Source organism: Tachypleus tridentatus, chromosome 12 (genome assembly GCF_004210375.1).
Source record: "Tachypleus tridentatus isolate NWPU-2018 chromosome 12, ASM421037v1, whole genome shotgun sequence".
In the NCBI taxonomy this organism is placed as follows: domain Eukaryota; kingdom Metazoa; phylum Arthropoda; class Merostomata; order Xiphosura; family Limulidae; genus Tachypleus; species Tachypleus tridentatus.
Genome location: NC_134836.1, coordinates 137,285,978 through 137,307,363, shown reverse-complemented (window position 1 = coordinate 137,307,363; position 21,386 = coordinate 137,285,978). Strand labels below are relative to the sequence as shown.

The 21,386-nt window shown below is 31.4% G+C and overlaps 1 protein-coding gene across 1 annotated transcript in view; it reads right to left on the bottom strand.

Annotated features, from left to right (window-relative positions):
- The window catches only part of LOC143235815 (uncharacterized), a 105,249-nt gene extending 94,973 nt beyond the window's left edge, over positions 1 to 10,276 (bottom strand). The window contains exons 1-2 of the mRNA XM_076474009.1: positions 9,736 to 10,276; positions 4,809 to 4,904 (exon numbers count right to left, since the gene is read on the bottom strand). Coding sequence (XP_076330124.1) covers positions 4,809 to 4,904; positions 9,736 to 10,149 — 510 coding nt within the window. The 5' untranslated portion in view covers positions 10,150 to 10,276. The remainder of the gene's footprint in view (positions 1 to 4,808; positions 4,905 to 9,735) is intronic.
- Positions 10,277 to 21,386: the final 11,110 nt, after the last annotated feature.

The following is a 21,386-nucleotide window of genomic DNA, read 5'->3' as shown; positions in this document are numbered from 1 at the left end:
AGCTGTTGGAAACGTGTTCACGAAGGCCAAACCATATTAACAGGGGTGTCAGAACTTAGCGTCGTAAGAAAATTAATAACCGGTCGTAATCTGTCTGTTACGAAACAACAAGATGCATCTTGGTACCTGCATTTAATTAGGAGATGTGACAACGTCGATAAATTTAAGGAAATGGTACTGTATAACTGTACTCTCTATCTATTAATAACTGTACTAATTTCAAATAGAAAAGTCACTTAATCTACACAACAAGTAAACAAATCAACTACTCGTCGAATAATTATAAAAACTGGAAGTTACTGAATGGTTTACACAATTTTTTCCAAATATTTTACACAGTAGCTACTGAATCATATAACACTATTAGCAGTAGGCACTACATCATATATATAACACTATTAGCAGTAGGCACTACATCATATATATAAACACTATTAGCAGTAGGCACTACATCATATATATAACACTACTATAAGTAGGCACTACATCATATATATAACACTATTATAAGTAGGCACTACATCATATATATAACACTATTATAAGTAGGCACTACATCATATATATAACACTATTATAAGTAGGCACTACATCATATATATAACACTATTATAAGTAGGCACTACATCATATATATAACACTATTATAAGTAGGCACTACATCATATATATAACACTTAGCAGTAGGCACTACATCATATATAACACTATTATAAGTAGGTACTAGATCATATATAAACACTATTATCAGTAGGCACTACATCATATGTATAAACACTATTAGAAGTAGGTACTACATCATATGTATAAACACTATTATAAGTAGGCACTACATCATATATATAAACACTATTATAAGTAGGCACTACATCATATATATAAACACTATTATAAGTAGGCACTACATCATATATATAACACTATTATAAGTAGGCACTACATCATATATATAAACACTATTATAAGTAGGCACTACATCATATATATAACACTATTAGCAGTAGGCACTACATCATATATATAACACTATTATAAGTAGGCACTACATCATATATATAACACTTAGCAGTAAACACTACATCATATATAACACTATTATAAGTAGGTACTAGATCATATATAAACACTATTATCAGTAGGCACTACATCATATGTATAAACACTATTAGAAGTAGGTACTACATCATATATATAAACACTATTATAAGTAGGCACTACATCATATATATAACACTATTAGCAGTAGGCACTACATCATATATATAACACTATTAGCAGAAGGCACTACATCATTTATATAACACTATTAGCAGTAGGCACTACATCATACATAACTTTAATGTCCTTGGTATGTCTGTTGAATTCAACTACACTAATAATGTGAAAGGACTTGAAACTCTTATATCACCCAATAATAGAATGAAAGAACCTATGATTAGTTTTCTAGCACATAAGAGGGTGAAAGGCCTACAATTACTCTTATATCAAGATGTTTGAAATACTTAACTCAATATTTTAATCTACTGTGTACTAAATATGTTACAAATGTGGACACTGATATGTACTGGGTGGATACAGATTGTACTGAACACATTAGATATATACTGGGTGGATACAGATTGTACTGAACACATTAGATATGTACTGGGTAGATACAGATTGTACTGAACACATTAGATATGTACTGGGTAGATACAGATTGTACTGAACACATTAGATATGTACTGGGTGGACACAGATTGTACTGAACACATTAGATATGTGCTGGGTGGATACAGATTGTACTGAACACATTAGATATGTACTGGGTGGATACAGATTGTACTGAACACATTAGATATGTACTGGGTGGATACAGATTGTACTGAACACATTAGATATGTACTGGGTGGATACAGATTGTACTGAACACATTAGATATGTACTGGGTGGATACAGATTGTACTGAACACATTAGATATGTACTGGGTGGATACAGATTGTACTGAACACATTAGATATGTACTGGGTGGATACAGATTGTACTGAACACATTAGATATGTACTGGGTGGATACAGATTGTACTGAACACATTAGATATGTACTGGGTGGACACAGATTGTACTGAACACATTAGATATGTACTGGGTGGACACAGATTGTACTGAACACATTAGATATGTGCTGGGTGGATACAGATTGTACTGAACACATTAGATATGTGCTGGGTGGATACAGATTGTACTGAACACATTATATATGTACTGGGTGGATACAGATTGTACTGAACACATTAGATATGTACTGGGTAGATACAGATTGTACTGAACACATTAGATATGTACTGGGTGGATACAGATTGTACTGAACACATTAGATATGTACTGGGTGGATACAGATTGTACTGAACACATTAGATATGTATTGGCTCGTGACTATATGACTGACAATACTGGAAACCTGATGGGACGTTCTAAGATACAATACAGTTGTTAAACTTTTTATCATTAAACTTTAAAATACAATAAATTAGATTAACAATTTGAAAGAATTTCCATGGTGTAAGAAAGTTTTAACTCACTAAAGCAAGAGTTGGCTGAAATACTTTATGGAAGTTACATTAAGTAGGCATGTTACTATGACCACATTATGAAGTTAAATATGTGTTTTATATCATAAGTGTAAAAATATTCAAAGATGTTGGTGTTCTGTCTGGGTGAAGTCAGTGGTGAAGGCATCATTTTGTTTAATATCACAACTAAACTTTACTTACTTGGCCAAAATGTTTAGTTTGCTTCTTGCTTACAGCTCATCTTCGAATTTAAGTTCTAGTATTGCAACGAAATGTATTGTGTTTGGTGGTTTACAACATGCAAGAAGTTATGGAAATGTTATTAATAACTTGTGGAATTAACAAAACAAAATATCCAATATCTGTGTACAAAATACAGTTTTGTCCTAGGTCGATTCTGACCTTCCACTATGCCACAAAAATCCCTTAGATCTATAATACAAACACATGGACCGGATAATTTAGATCTCTCTCACAAACATAAGGATCACACAGTTTTGCTCCATTGCTTGTCAACAACTAATTTTTATTAATTTTATCTTGTTAACAAAATTATGGATTTGTATATTCCTCCATTATGATATATCTGATGGGACAGCATTATTCACAAATACACTGCCTTGAAAAATAAAGAATTTGAGAGATATTTGTCTCAAAGTAATCACAGGAATTTTATTTTATATGTTTTAGCTTTCAAACATCTCAAATATTTACATACTCTTACTGTTTAAAAAGAAAAGTAGTTTTGTTGGAAATCTGTAAAACCAAGTGATTCACTGTTATGACCACTCCTCTTGGTTCAATCTTTGTTAAGGAAGTTTACCATTAACAAACTTGGTTAATTGGTGCCATTAAAGTTCCTTGTATTTTATAGGTCAGAGCAAACAAACTTATAATTCATTTGAGAAGGTGATGAAAGAAACATTTCGTTTTTTCTGAGACAATATTTGAGAATTTCAAGACTTCCTTGTTAAACACAAACAGTTTTGCTGCAGTGTTCTGTACTTATAAACTGTCAGCCAACAACTACAGGAGACCAAACAATTATAATATCTCTAGAAGGAATCTGAGAGATGTAGAACTTCATGCTATGGGTTAAATGTTATTTTATGACAACATACATATATTGCACAATAAAATTAATTGTGGACACACCTGCATACAGTTTTTAAAAAAATACATGTAAACATCTGAAAAAGATATATTCTCCTAGTGGCTCATCACTGTAAACTTTAGAAGTAACATGACACCTTTAAGAGTTTAGCTAGCATTATAAAGAAATATCAAAAGGACAATCCTTGAAATAAAAATAATTTAGGAACATAATTATTTGGACTGTTTAACCCTTCCGGCACTGAATAACAACTTTGAATGTTTGACATGGCGCTGAATATATACGTTTGATACTTCAACTAATTACGGTATCAGTACTAAACGCATGATATCTCAGCAATAACTCAACAAACGTTCCTGAAATATTCAGTGGTTGTACCCAATACTATATATGTTAAATTCAATACATAAGAATAACAGGAATAAAGAAAGGTCCCCTGCCACGCTGAGCCTTCAAGTTGACTGTGGTCACCAACCACGCCAAAAGGGTTAAGAGTCAACAAATTATATAAAAATCTTGCTCGTCATAAGATAAAGAATCCTCTCATATCATCAATTAATAATCTTGAAATATTTGTGGCAAAGTACCTAAAACGTTTTAGGTATGATAGCATGTATTTATACTGAAAATTATTCATACATTCAAACCAATCATATCAATAAAAAAAGTAACATGATGTAGAACCAACCCTGCATAGTTTCTACACGTTATTTTGTTATAATGCTAGTTTTCCAAAAGTAACAGAAGAACAAAGCTTTCATACAATATAAACTATGGGAAACAAATGTTGATAAAAATGTTCTCATTTCCTTTGCTTATTTGTAGCTTCATTCCGAACAACAACTTCTTGTGTTATAAACTCCAATTTACTATGAAACCACTGGTGAGATAGAGATAGGGAAACATTTTTGAAACACAATTTATTGTTAAAGCTCACAGTGGTATAAAAAATGATTACTATAAAATTGATACTGAATTGTATGTTGAATGTTTTTTAAAAACAAAAAAATGATACATAAAAAAAAATTGTGAGTGTGATAAAATATTAAAAAAAGAAAACTGACTGCAAATGACCAACATATTCCAAACTCTTTTCATGGCTATAATCATAAATCGATACACTAAACTTAACTTGTACCTACCACATCATTATTAGACTCTGATGTTGTATAGAGGTCGCACAGCATGGGAGGAAGACTCCATGTTTTAACACACTCAAATTCAACAAGAATATCATTCTACAAACAGAAATAAATATATAATTAGTGTACTAACAAGAAAACTGAACATGTTATTTATACAGTGAAACATCAAGAACCAATTTAAACCACTTATCAATCAATTTAGTGTGCTGAAGCTTCCTTCTTATCAGAATTAAAACAAAAGTACTTAATGCAAGATACAGCTACACATGTAGCACATGAACAACTGTTTGAATTGTACCCATGAATTATATCACACATGTAACACATGAACAACTGTTTGAGTTATACCCATAGATTATTTCACACGTGACACGTATACGCGTTTTTTCAATTATACCTGTGGATTATTTCACGCGTGACACGTACACGTTTTTTCAATTATACCTGTGGATTATTTCACGCGTGACACGTACACGTTTTTTTCAATTATACCTGTGGATTATTTCACGCGACACGACATACATATCGCTTTTTTTCAATTATACCTGTGGATTATTTCACACGTGACACGTACACGTTTTTTCAATTATACCTGTGGATTATTTCACACATAAAGCTTATGTAATTGTTTATTCACTTTAACTAAAATCAACAAAGCCTAATAATAATTATTAACACAAATATTTAGTTCAGCTTTTAAAGACTTTCACACACATGCATATAATACGTGTATTTCAACTTCTCATATTTGTTCCTAATAAACATCACTTGAACTTGCAATGTGGTTACTGAGCATGCTAAAAAACTAAACATGCACACTTTGAACTAAAGTTCCATGAGAAAAAACCTTTAAACAGGAACACTGTAAAAATGAAATAAAATGTGGTATATTTTCTTTTATTTAATATGGTTGTTCATCTGAAAAATCACACATCCTTTGGACACATAAAAGGTTAATTAAGTCAAGTGTCCCATGGGACAGTCACATCCATCCCTAACTTGATGAGGCAACTAGTCCTCAAGACCAGCTTCCTACACTGCTTTTCAACCAATTGGTGATACTGTACAAAACATTAAATGTTTAACAACATACCATGGCTCACACCTTGGACCTTCTAACCTACAAGATAGAACACAAATCATCCATTTAGTTACCTACTATACTTAAAATATTCACAACTCTTTTGAACATATTTTTCAAATCATAATATGAAGTGGTTAAACACAGTTTTAAAGCCCTTTCATTGTCTAAAAATTAAAAACAAAACTGGAAATGATGATACATTGAAGATTATTGAAAGCTGTTCTTCAAAAAGCTATCAAATAAAAATAATCATAATTTCTTATCAGACAGTTTCAATCATTTAATCCTTATGAAGTCCTCAGGGGATAAAAAAATCTTTAAAAAATTCTTTAAACAGCATGAAAAAGGTATAAATTAAGATGAATTATGAAATGAGTGATGGATTGATTTCCTTGAGTTGACAACAGCTATGTCTACAGCTGCAGAACATTTGTTTAATGTCATTCTTCAAACAGATTACAAATCCTCACAAGACTAATTAACACTGTATCCACTTCAGGGATTGAAACCTACTTATGAAAAGTAAACACTTCTAAAAGGTTTTTGTTATTAAAAATGTATAGAAGAATTACTTGTATTACAGGTAAGCTTTTAAACTGATGAGTATCTTATTCCTCAAATTAACTTTCAGTAGAGATAACTTCATGTTTTTGGGTTTCAGGGACCTTTTGTTGTCTACCACTCAACATTTGCTGTATTTATTTACACAAACATTGCTCTTCTTTCTTCTGTATTAAGGACAACCTGAGACAATTACAGCATAAAATAAATACAACTGACAATTATTAATTAAAATTACACTGGTATAATATTAATTTCAACAGTAACTCTGAGATACAAGTAATCACTTTATCACACAGTTATAAATTCCTCTTTTTCTCTCCCTCACTAAAACTTGTAATTTCAGTGTAGAAAGAATTTGTGAATGACATATAGACCTAATACATTATTTTACTTGCTATTCCAATTACAGGAAAAAATAATTTCACTGAATTACAGTTCAGTTTTTGTTGTAAAATGCAATGCAAACAATTTGTAGGGTTTGTTAAGGAGAATTTACATCAAACCCCATAAATGACACCAAATCAGTTTAGGCTTGAGGTATTTCTCACATTTTGTTTATTTTATTAATGATACAAGTTTTCATTTTTTTCTTGAAGTGGAAAATATACACATGTAAGTGAATGATATGTAAAGTGGTAAACAGTATGCATGTCTGGTATTCTGGTGTTTTATTTATCTCATGAAAAATGTGTATTTAAACAGCTATGTTTCTTATCTGGGGCACATCTGTTATAGTTTGAGTAGAATTACACTGGACTAAAATCTGCTTGGTAATCCATTTCTTGCAGTAAATAAAGGAACTTGAAAATTCAAAAGTTATTTCAAATATATAAATAATTCATATGTGATAAGTAAAATACTGTCATGAAAACAAATATTACTTTCTTACTTGACATATGCATAATGCTACAAAATCATCAAGACAGTTGAATGTTTATCTGCAGCATTGGCACATATAAATCATAAATAACATTGGTCAGTTTCAATCAAAATAATCTCATGCTCTGAAGATATTTTAACATACACTGTTTATGCTAACTTGTTACACCCAGTGATACAAAAGGATCATACAAAGGATCAAAGCTTGGGTGGAAAAATATACATGTCTGGAAGTTGTTAGCTTTTCTTCACTGATTAAAACTCATTTCCTTATATAGTAATAGGAGAAATTACCATATTTCTTGAGTTTCAACAAATAAATTCAACATATCTATTTTATTGAGAAAAATGGATGTTTTTATAACCATGGCTTTGCTCTGGATAAGTTCTGAAACCTTAGAACTGTCCCTTGATCTTGTAAGTATAACACATTTACCTAATACTTTATGCCAAGCCATTTACAGCTGAGGTTAGTTCATTTCTACATGGTCATAGCCTTGAAGACTGACAAATGACATGGATGTTATCTTATTGATTGTTAAAGTTCTTTATAGTAGTAACAATGTCCTTGTATAAAAATGTACTTAAATATATATTTTGAGAAAAAAAAAAAAACTTGATGGTTCAATGCAGTATTAACAAGTTTGTTTTAATCATTTGTTCTGGCTTTCTTCATTTTGTTTTTGAGACAAATGAATCCAGAGTAAAACAGAACTGTTTGAAATAATATTATATTACTTACAGTTTTTACAGTAAGTAAGGTTTGTTTTCAGAACAGGTACAGCATTTCAATTACTGGTTCAATCATTCTCGAGTACACGTTTCAATGATAAAGAACATCTGTGTAGTTCAGAATGACAGTGCCAGAGATCAAAACGTTGTACATGTTGTACAAACATGTATCACCTAGAGCATTTCCAAATTACACAGTTATTTTAATCTAGTATTTACTCTCCTCTAGGTCAATCTGTCACTTAATAAGCAGTAAGTTATCATAAGATGAATAATTGATAACTGAAATCACACACATAATACCATATTGAAAGGTACTCTGTAGGAAATCATGGAATATGTACTTTGATCTCTCTCTATTCATTCACATGGGGTCAATAACTACTTTCAAAAACTAATTCTACTGGATCTACTTTTTTTGTTTTTTCAAACAAAGATATGCTAAGAAAGTTGGAACAAATAAGAACACACTTGTTGGAGATTATATCTGCTTTCCTCGAGTATTATGTCACACAATGTCTTAAATCAACAATTTATCTTTTCAAGGATGGTTTCTATTTTATAATGGCCCCTTTGACTAGTTTGAACAGACCTCTCATATGAAGCTTTACCCTATTAATTCTAGAAAGGAAAACCACAAGGAACTTTTTCCACTAGTTATAGCAATCAATGGCATGTTACTTTAATGAAGAGAATGACAAATGAATCATTCAATTTGATATAGTGATCTGCCTCTATTGTCATCCCTAGGTAACCAACATGCAGTTGTTCATTATAAAGTTGTTTAGAACAAACTAAAGCTTTCAAAGTTCATATCCTATAGCCACAAATAGTAGTATCACTAACAAAAACCCTCACACTTCCTCAAATAATCCAAATAATAAATCACAATTTATCTCATGGTTATTCCACTACAGTAATGAATAACACAGCTAAACAAATCATATATTAAAAATTAATTACTCTTCTGTTTTGAAAGCTTTTAAATTTCTAGAAAACAAAAGCAATAAAATATACAGCTTATATTATATTATTACACCTCTCACAAACTCACAGTTAAGGAAATGCAGTCTTTCTTTTAATAATTTGTATATTTAAATTCTATTAAACATAATTTATAGTTTAGACCTATGCATTTCAACTTGGTGTTCTCAACCTTTATCTGACTGAGGATCAGCTAGTTTCTACTCCAAATTTTCACAGACACTTTGTCCAAATATTAACTTTTTAATAACTTTTTATGTACATGTACATTATTTATTAGTTTTAACTTTAAGTTACATTGCAAAATAATATTCTTCTGTAACTCTAATTTAAAACATTATTTTCCAACCTCTTGCAAATCACTTCTAATTTCTTTCTACCAGTACTACTATTGTTCACAGCCATTCCTGAGAATGACTACAGTACTGTTTCTTAAAGATAAAACGCGATAAACATTATTATTTTTGTTTGCTATAGTGGTTTTATTTTTGCTCATAACCTTAAATTCAGAATTTGAATGTTTTATCTATCTTTGTCACTAGTACTATTAATAGTAGTAGTTCTTGTAGTTTGTAGTAACTTTTAGCATTAAGGCTTTAACACATTTTAAGTTACTGATTAATTTAGAGAATACATTACGTTGGACCATACACAAACTCAAAACTTAAATGTTGTCCTTACCTCAGTTGACGCTTTTCTTGCCCGAGCGTTCAAAGCAGACAACCATGATTCGACAAGCACACTCGCATTACACTGAGAGTATAACCATCTTAAAGAATTATTAATCCACTCCACACTCTCTGCATCAGGACCTCGAGTCTCGGGGATACTGGGCTGGGAAACAGTTTTTGCTTGACTTGAAACACCATCATATTCAAGTTTTGCCGCTATAGATGCCGCTTCCTCGCCATCTGTTTGACTTGACCCGTTCGTTTCACGATTAACAAAACCATCGTTTTCGTTACATTTCGTTTCTTCATAAACGTTTTCACCCCAGTTTTTGACTCTTTGGGATGCTACAAGATTCGCTAAAACAAAGGCAATAACAGTAAGTAGAAACCACCCATAGAAGCTAATACCCACTATATCGAACATATCGTTACACTACCCTTCAAAATACTCGTTAAGAAGCGGTTACATGTTTCCTTCAATCTATATTTAATTAGTTTTGTACCGATTTCAATCATTATCTACGTATTGGTCATTTTTTTCATGCGTGCGCACTATATGCACACCCGCTACCTATCGGATTGAATATTATCATGAAATGCCGTGTCAGATCAGTTCTGTAATCAAATTAAGTGTGTATGTCGTCAACTTAATATTGTGACAGTAATTTAATATAACAATTTTATTCTTGGTTATACGTCGAGTAGCTGCCAAACTACTTAATAATAAATCAGCAAACAACGACTTATAACAATAAAGAAATAATTTATTTATGGTGGAACATAAAAAAATGTTTACTGACAACAAGGGACCTACTTAAACTGTTAATTGAATAAATAAATAAATTAGTAAAGCCAACCCTTATCATTCATATGGGTTACAAATGTTCTTTTAAATTCACTTTAAATTTAAATTTAACGACTCCATAATATCTGAAGGCGATCCATTACAGGGGCTAACCACGATGTTAAAAAATAAAACTGTTTTGGGTGAAAATTAGATCTATCTAATTCTTCTTTATCAAAAGAAAACAAATTCAGATATCTTAACATATTCTCATATGGAAACCCCTCCAAGGCGCCATTCTAGTATTTACCCTCTGAACCCTTTCTAGGCCTAGCTAGACCACGTGGTTAAGGCACTCGACTCGTAATCCGAAGGTCGCATGTTCGAATCTCCGTCGCACCAAACACACTTGCCCTTTCAGCCATGGAGGCGTTATAATATTACGGTCAATCCCACTATTCGTTGGTAAAAGAGTAGCCCAAAAGTTGGCGGTGGGTGGTGATGACTAGCTGCCTTCCCTCTAGTTTTTTCACTGCTTAATTAGGGACGACTAACGCAAATAACCCTCGTGTAGCTTTGCGCGAAATTCAAAACAAATCTGAGCCCTTTCCAACAATTCAATGTCTTTCCTAAGGTAAGGAGCACAAGATTTAAAACAATTTCCAGATGTGGTCTAACAAGTACGCTATACAAAGGAATTATAACTTCTTTACCTTTATATTCAATATTTGTGTAGATCCAACCTAAAATTCTATTGGCCTTACCATTAGAAACAGCACACTGTTTTGATGGCTTTAGTGTCTGATCGACAGTTAAACCAAGATTCTGTTATTTCATAACACTGTCAATATTATTTCCATCCAAATTATATTATAATTCAGATTATAGTAACTCACATGCATTATTTTGCATTTATTATAATTAAAACCCATGTACCATTTATTTGTCTAACTCACTAAATGATCTAAATCCTTTTTGTAAATCAGTATCATCCTCTTCACAGCTAACAACACCCAAGATCTTAATATCATCAGTACATCTAATGTATTGATCATTCCTTCATCTATATCACTAATGTAAATCAAATTGACCAAAGATCTTAAGACTGACTCCTGAAGTACCTTACTTGAAACATTAATCCAGTTTAACGGAGCTCCAATTATAACAACCCTCCACTTTCTTCCATCCAGTACTCTTCTATAAAATTAACTAACTTATCCTCCACATCTATAGAGATATTTTCAAAACCCTTGTGTGTGGTACTTTGTCAAATGGTTTCTGAAAATCCAAGTACACCAAATCTACATCCTTAGCCTGATCTACATAAGGAATAATCTTCACAGAAAATGTCAAAACTTTTGAAAGGCAAGTTATTCACTTAGTGAAACCATGTTGATTATTAAATATCCAATATAAAATGCTACATATTACGACAGAACATACGACTGTCATCTTCATATGTAAATATTTATCAATGACTAACTTCCGACTCTTGTGATGGAAACTTCATCGAGCTGTAAAATATTTTTATTGGAAAGCTTTTGACTTTGTAATCGCATAAAGTTGTTTTGTTTTTTTTAATTTCGCGCACAGCTATTCAAGGGCTATCTGCGCTTGCCGTCCCTAATTTAGCAGTGTAAGACTAGAAGGAAGGCAGCTAGTCATCACCACCCACTGCCAACTCTTGGGCTACTTATTTACCAACGAATAGTGGGATTAACCGTCACATTACAACGCCTCCATAGCTGAAATATTGAGCATGTTTGGTGGGATGGGGATTCGAACCCGCAACCCTCGGATTACGAGTCGAACGTCTTAACACACTTGGCCATGGCGGGTCCCACATAAAATTGTTCAGGGTATTTCCATATACCTGCAGGACAAACTCTTTAATTTCCGAAAACGGAGAAGAACTCAGGGTTTGTTATAAGTAATTAATTAGTTGATAAATTAGGCGAACCTTTTATGTTATACAATACTAATAATGAACAATGGCTAATGTTTCGAAAGATTATTTATTTGAATGCACACAGATTACGGAGTATATTTACGTGACCAAATCATTTGGTTGCATTAAAAAAGATGTCAAACCTTACGATTTCTAGGTCCAAATAAAAGCCAAACTCTACTATTTCTAAAGTTATAAGACAACAAAAAATGGGTGGTTATGTTTGCTTACGAGAGTAGAAACGACTAGAATGCAATCTCACTTTTCTTTTCATTTAAGGAAAAGTATAACATTGTTTATCCAACTTGATGATACTGGAGAAAACGAAACAATTTGAAACTTACATGACAAAATATATTTGAGATTTCTTCGCAATAAATAAAGTGTAGAAAGTGTCTGAGATTTGTTTATTTAGAAACTTGTTTTATATTCTTTACTCTTAGAGTTTGTCATATATTTGTTTCTGAATTTCGCGCATAGCTGCATGAAGGCTATCTGCCCTATCCGTTCTTAATTTAATAGTTTAAAAGTAAGGGGAAGGCAGCTGGTCGTCACTGCCTACCGTCAACTCTTGGGCTACTATTTTACCAACGAATAGTGAAACTAAACGTCTCATTATAACGCCCACATGGCTGAAAGGATGTAAATGTTTGGTACGACCTCCACATTACGGATCGAGCGCCCTAACCACATGTCCATGCTGAACAATTTGTTTATGTAACGCTCTTTTCGTCAGTTTTCAAAATCATATGTGTTACGTATTTACAAAATGTCCAACATGAAGTTTGTTGCGAGATAATAAATTTCAGCTAAGCCTAAAATCCCCTGTAACGCTGTTTTTATCACTGCGCACTTATTGCAATCTTAACACATCAAGTTGAAAGAAGGAAGAGCAAAACAAACAAACAAAATCGTCTTCGTCACTGTTTCCAAACTACGTCGCATCCGTTAACTAGTAGAAATACAGATGTCATTAAATTACATAGTATAAATACGATACATTAAATTAATTAGTATAAATACGATACATTAAATTACATAGTAGAAATACAGATGTCATTAAATTACATAGTAGAAACACAGATGTCATTAAATTAAATAGTAGAAATACAGATGTCATTAAATTACATAGTAGAAATACAGATGTCATTAAATTAAATAGTATAAATACGATACGTTAAATTCAAAAATTAGGAAGGTACTTGATTTTATAAAACATTATACACAAATATATATTAACTTCCGTATATTATATTAGAAAAATATTCAATATGCAAATCTACAAGTTATATTGCAATCACAGCTGATATAATGTCATAACGGAACAGATGTATCACAACTATATTTTGACACAGTTTGACGTCACGTATGATGTCATCGACAACTGATAAGTTTTGTAAACTGTAACAGCTACTTAAGCTATTCTGATATTACGATCAAGAAGATATATTCAGATTGTGATGACAATCCTAAACTGTTTGATATGTGATACTCAGTCATCCGTATCATTAAACACGGTGAGAGATGGGTCGGGATCATTAAACACGGTGAGAGACGGAAACAATGGCCTCAGAAACATTGCGTATTGCTGATCATAGTCTCAATTCTCTCTTATAACAATCTAAGACTTTTATAAACACTTCACTTAGGTTTCGCAGGTATCCAAAACCTAATGATATATTCAGTTTAACCAAAAAATAAACATAGCTAAATAGTGGCTTATAGTGTATGAATCAAACGCTCTGCTGAATAACATGATTCTGACGTCAGAAGAGCTAGCTGACCAATAGCTAAAGTTGTAGTGAAAACGCACATACCAAAATGTTACATTTTAACCTATGGAGTGTAGATTGGTTTGCTTTGGTTTGTTTTGAATTTCGCGCAAAGCTACATGAGGGCTATCTGCGCTAGCCGTCCTTAATTTATCAATGTAAGACGAGAGGGAAGGCAACTAGTCATCACCACCCACCGCCAACTCTTGGACTACTCTTTTACCAAAGAATAGTGAGATTGACTGTCACATTATAAAGCTCCCACGGCTGAAAGGGCAAGTATGTTTGGTACGACGGGGACTCGAACTTGCGGCCCTCGGATTACGAGTCGAACGCCTTAACAACCTGGTCATGTCAAGAAAACATTTCACTAGCTTCAACACATGTTGTCTATTAAGACAACTCATCACAAGATACTAAAACTGCTGTTTCCACAACTACCGTCACTCTTTCAAACAAAAGATGGAAACAAACAGTAAATAAATTTTGAAAGAAATAAAGATGATGTATGGATGACAATGTCAACAATTACAGAAACAAGGAAGAGACGAATACATAAAACAATACAAGAACAACAATTACAGAAACAAGGAAGAGACGAATACATAAAACAATACAAGAACAACAATTACAGAAACAAGGAAGAGACGAATACATAAAACAATACAAGAACAATAATTACAGAAACAAGGTAGAGATGAATACATAAAACAATACAAGAAGAACAATTACAGAAACAAGGAAGAGATGAATACATAAAACCATACAAGAACAACAATTACAGAAGCTAGGTAGAGATGAATACATAAAACCATACAAGAACAACAATTACAGAAACAAGGTAGAGATGAATACATAAAACAATACAATAACAACAATTACAGAAACAAGGAAGAGATGAATACATAAAACCATACAAGAACAACAATTACAGAAACAAGGTAGAGATGAATACATAAAACAATACAAGAACAACAATTACAGAAACAAGGTAGAGATGAATACATAAAACCATACAAGAACAACAATTACAGAAACAAGGTAAAAATGAATGCATAAAACCATACAAGAACAACAGTTACAGAAACAAGGTAGAGATGAATACATAAAACAATACAATAACAACAATTACAGAAACAAGGTAGAGATGAATACATAAAACCATACAAGAACAACAATTACAGAAACAAGGTAGAGATGAATGCATAAAACCATACAAGAACAACAATTACAGAAACAAGGTAGAGATGAATACATAAAACAATACAATAACAACAATTACAGAAACAAGGTAGAGATGAATACATAAAACCATACAAGAACAACAATTACAGAAACAAGGTAGAGATGAATGCATAAAACCATACAAGAACAACAATTACAGAAACAAGGTAGAGATGAATGCATAAAACCATACAAGAACAACAATTACAGAAACAAGGTAGAAATGAATACATAAAACAATACAATAACAACAATTACAGAAACAAGGAAGAGATGAATACATAAAACAATACAAGAACAACAATTACAGAAACAAGGTAAAAATGAATGCATAAAACCATACAAGAACAACAGTTACAGAAACAAGGTAGAGATGAATACATAAAACCATAAAAGAACAACAATTACAGAAACAAGGTAGAGATGAATGCATAAAACCATACAAGAACAACAATTACAGAAACAAGGTAGAGATGAATGCATAAAACCATACAAGAACAACAATTACAGAAACAAGGTAGAGATTAATACATAAAACCATACAAGAACAACAATTACAGAAACAAGGTAGAGATGAATACATAAACCATACAAGAATCACAGTATATTTAACCACTGAATCAATGTTACAAGTTTACGTGAATTAGCCATTGTGAGACTTTATAGCATTATTCAGTATAATTTTTTTTTATTTTAACCTGAAATTATGAGTCTGACAGGAATTCAACATTTAGTTGTAGATAGTAGGTTTTCTTGGAAACATCTGGCTACGTATACAGTGGGTTTTGTATGGTTTTGTTTTTCATTTCGCGCGAACTTACACGAGTGTTATCAGCGCTGGCCGTTCCTAATTTAGCAGTGTAAGACAAGAAGAAAAACAAAGCAGCTAATCATCACCACCCACCGCCAACTCTTTATTCCAATAAATTATAATTTATTCCAACGAATAATGGAATAAATCGACACATTTTAACGCTCCTAGGGCTGAAAGAGCGAGCATATTTGATGTGACGGGGATTCGAACCCGCGACCGTCAGATTACGAGTCAAGCGCCCTAGCATGCCGGACCTTTTTATATGGTTTTGTATATACACTCCTACCTTCTTACTGTACTTTGTGACACTGCTATCCAGGGGCGTAGATCCTGGGGGGATGAGTGGGATACATCCACCCCTTCATTTTAGGTGGGGGGTATGGTGCATACAATCATCCCCCCCTACAGTTTGGTCTGTTGAATTGTTTTATTGCATCACAGGCCTACAAATTGTGTGTTTGTTCTTGTGATTCTTATGTTCTTACCAATCGAATTACATAATTAGGCCTAGATGTAGGCTTTTTCAGTATCCGAAATGTACATCTTTAATATAGGCGTGCTTCTAAGCTTTTCGATCTAAGCGATAGTTCGTAAGTATCAGTCAGTAGGCCTAAGTATACATGCAAGTATCGTGGCAACAAGATTACTCTGTGACTGTTCAGCTTTAAGGTTCACGTAATCAGATTACCAATTTGCAAACTGAACAGTCCACATAAGTAGTTGCCAAAATTATCCCCCCCATATCGGGTGTAAAATATCTACGCTCCTGCTGCCATCTGTGCATCATACTGAATGCTTGCATGTTTTTGTTATACTTGTATATATATATCGTAGACTGTGAAAGGTAAGCTTATGTTTTATATGTGGAATGTTTTGAACTTAAATATCTATATCTTCTGTTAGTAACTTAAATTTGATTTTCTTTGATAATGAGGTTTGCTTTCGGAGGTTAAAATAAACTGGTACACCGCTGCGTGGACCAACATCTGCGAGCACTTGTTTACTGAACCACATCTCCTGTTCCGCGATGAAGTTTCTATAATAATTCTATTTATGTTTTTTATGTAAGATACGCTTTGGTTGTGGAATTGTTGTTTGAATAAATGTATTGATTATCAGTCAGTTCGTGTTTATTATTGAGTGAGTTTTGAAAGTTACTCAATTATCGTCTGCAATTACAATCCCTAATTTGGAAATGATGGAGTAAAAGGAAGACAACATCACTCGTTGTCAACTATTGGACTATTCTTCTACTGACGAATATGGGAATTGGCCTTTACATTATAACACCGAAAACTAGATTCAAACTCGCAACCCTCAGATTGTGGGCGAAGCGCATTAACTCCAGGCTATATTAGGCCTCTTGAGAGCATTAGCTATAGGTCTCAATTCCTTGCATATGCGTCCATGTTTTCGCATTTTTAAATTTTTAAACCAAATTTCCACACAAAGATTTTTGATTTCATGTGTTCTTTTACGTAAGTAGTTTGTAGATAAATAAAAGGGTACAGTAATTATCACAGTTGAAACGAAAATAACCAGAATCTGGAATTTACCTAGCAAAAGTTAAAGCTTGTTTTATAACATTTTAGTTAATATAATAAAAATATTAGAGCAATAAACTGCGCTTTAAAAATGACCGATGTTTTTAAAATTATGGAGTTCAAAGATAAGAAAAATCTTCCTTATACTATTAATAAAACTAACATTTTCTTAATACTCTGTGTTCTATAACATTGTCCCAAATGTTTTAGTCTCTAAATGTAAAGTAAATTTTAATTAATTATATATATATTAAGTCTTGATATTTTTCTATGGTCTCACAAAACATCGTTTGGTTCTCAGAAATGGAATACATTTTGGTTATTGGTAATATCCTTAACCTAGCTGTAAAATTGCGTTATTTTGATACTGTAAAAGGCAAGTTCTGTAAGAGTACTGTTTGTTTCTTTGTTTTTTAATTTTGCGCAAAGCTACACGAGGGATATCTGTGCTAGCCGTACCTAATTTGGCAGTTGAAGACCACAGAGAAGATAAATAGTCATCACCACCCACCGCCAACTCTTGGGCTACTCTTCTACAAAAGAATAGTGGGATTGAGCGTCACATTATAACGCTCCCACGGCTGAAAGGGCGAGCATGTTTGGTGTGCTGGGATTCGAACTTGCGACCCTCGAATTACGAGTCGAGTGTCTTAACCACCTGGCCATGCCGGGCCGCTTTATAAAAGCAGCTGTCAATGGAAAAGTATGGAAAACTGGATATCATAAATGTAATGTATATTTGGTTTTTGTATACTGTGTTACCATCTAGTGGTGAAAAAGAGAGTTAGGTTCTTCATTTTAAATATCAAATCAATTGAAGAAACTAGCAATCGATGTGTTCGAAGGAAAATAGAGTTACCCAATACAAGGATAGAGATATATACCCATACATAGGATTATGGTATACCTAATATAAAGGATAGCGATATACCCATACATAGGATTGTGGTATACCTAATATAAAGGATAACGATATACCTAATACAAAAGATTGTGATATACTCAATACAAAGGATAGCAAAATGCCTGCTCAGTACAAAGGATTGTGATACTTAAGATATAAAAACCTTGTTTGCAGTAAATATCGCTATTTTTTTAATTGCAAGAGCTATTAAACTCGAGCTGCGTATAAAATATTCATATTTCAAGTTGACTAGATAACATAATATCACATACAACAGATAACACGTTAAAGAAAAATAAGCAGGAACTGTTGTCGCACGTGTCGTCTTAAGTTTAAGGATTATACGTACCGGATACTTAAGACAACTGACAGACGCCGTACTGTACACCGATGTTTGAGATAATATAACGCGCTTCAATAAACACTAATTAGTCAAAACTCAGAAATTAGACAATTAAGAACACGATTTTTGAATGAATTTCAATGTTTATTTTGATGTCAGTACTGGATAATGTTTTATTTTTTAACTATAATAAATTGTATTAACAAAGTAAAATATTTCAAAATGGTACTTGAGGAAACAATATGATAGCGAAAAATGCTGAATAATAAAACATAATAAATTAGTTTAAATTGTCTCAAATAAACGACATATATTGTTGTTTAAATTGTTCTTCCCTTTTGCTGCAACAATCTGAGAAAGATCGGCACTTGATGAAACTACTGAGCTTCAACATGTATACATATATTAACATATTAATGTATATTAACATTAATATGTATTAAAATATTTATATATATTAACATATTTATATACATTAAAATATTTATTTATATTAACGTATTTATATACATTAAAATATTTATATATATTAACATATTTATATACATTAAAATATTTATTTATATTAACGTATTTATATACATTAAAATATTTATATATATTAACATATTTATATACATTAAAATATTTATTTATATTAACGTATTTATATACATTAAAATATTTATTTATATTAACGTATTTATATACATTAAAATATTTATTTATATTAACGTATTTATATACATTAAAATATTTATTTATATTAACGTGTTTATATACATTAAAATATTTATTTATATTAACGTATTTATATACATTAAAATATTTATATATATTAACTTATTTATATACATTAAAATATTTATTTATATTAACGTATTTATATACATTGAGATATTTATTTATATTAACGTATTTATATACATTAAAATATTTATTTATATTAACGTATTTATATACATTAAAATATTTATATATATTAACATATTTATATACATTAAAATATTTATTTATATTAACATATTTATATACATTAAAATATTTATTTATATTAACATATTTATATACATTAAAATATTTATTTATATTAACGTATTTATATACATTGAGATATTTATATATATATTAACATATTTATATACATTAAAAATATTTATATATATTAACGTATTTATATACATTAAAATATTTATTTATATTAACGTATTTATATACATTGAGATATTTATTTATATTAACGTATTTATATACATTAAAATATTTATTTATATTAACGTATTTATATACATTAAAATATTTATATATATTAACATATTTATATACATTAAAATATTTATTTATATTAACATATTTATATACATTAAAATATTTATTTATATTAACGTATTTATATACATTAAAATATTTATATATATTAACATATTTATATACATTAAAATATTTATTTATATTAACGTATTTATATACATTGAGATATTTATTTATATTAACATATTTATACACATGAAGATACTTATAAGGCACGTCATGGCCAGGTGGTTAAGACACTCGACTCGTAATCCGAGGGTCGCCGGTTTGATTCCCCGTCACATCAAACATGCTCGCCCTTTCACTCGTGGGGGCATTATAACGTGACAGTCAATCCCACTATTCGTTGGTAAAAGAGTAGCCCAAGAGTTGGCGATGGGCAGTGATGATTATTCGCCTTCCATCTAGTCTTACACTGCAAAATTAGGGACGGCTCGCGCAGATAGCCCACGAGTAGCTTTGCTCGAAAATCAAAACAAATATATTTTTATATATTAATATATTTATGTGTCTCTAAACAAAATATAATATTTTAAGTTCTTATGCTAACCTTCGTTATTACTAAAAACATTTTTTAGAAGAACTGTCTCAAAATTCATTTTCATCATATAGAGAGACAAACCTTAATATTGTATATTGTGGTCGGAAATAAGTTCTATTTGTTTGTTTTTTATCTTTTCAGAAGATAACGAAACAAGGTCTGGTTAGTATTTTTATAGGAAGTTTAATGTATTTCTTTGTAGTTAAATATCTACTTTCTACCAGAAAGTTAATAAATGTAAAGATATCATATGATTCTAATATGTGATTATAAAAACCACGTGTATCATATGACAGTTCTTTAACTGCTTACAACGGTTATTGAGAATACTCCTGTCAAAAATTAGAAAGATCAGATATTGTTTAAGCCTAAAGCAACTGTCGGAAACACGAAAACCCACTTTAATTGACACATTGAAAACAGTTCTAAAGATCCTTGAATATTAGTACGTCACATATTAACTACAACAATTTCACAAAGGTTGTTTGACAGGGAAA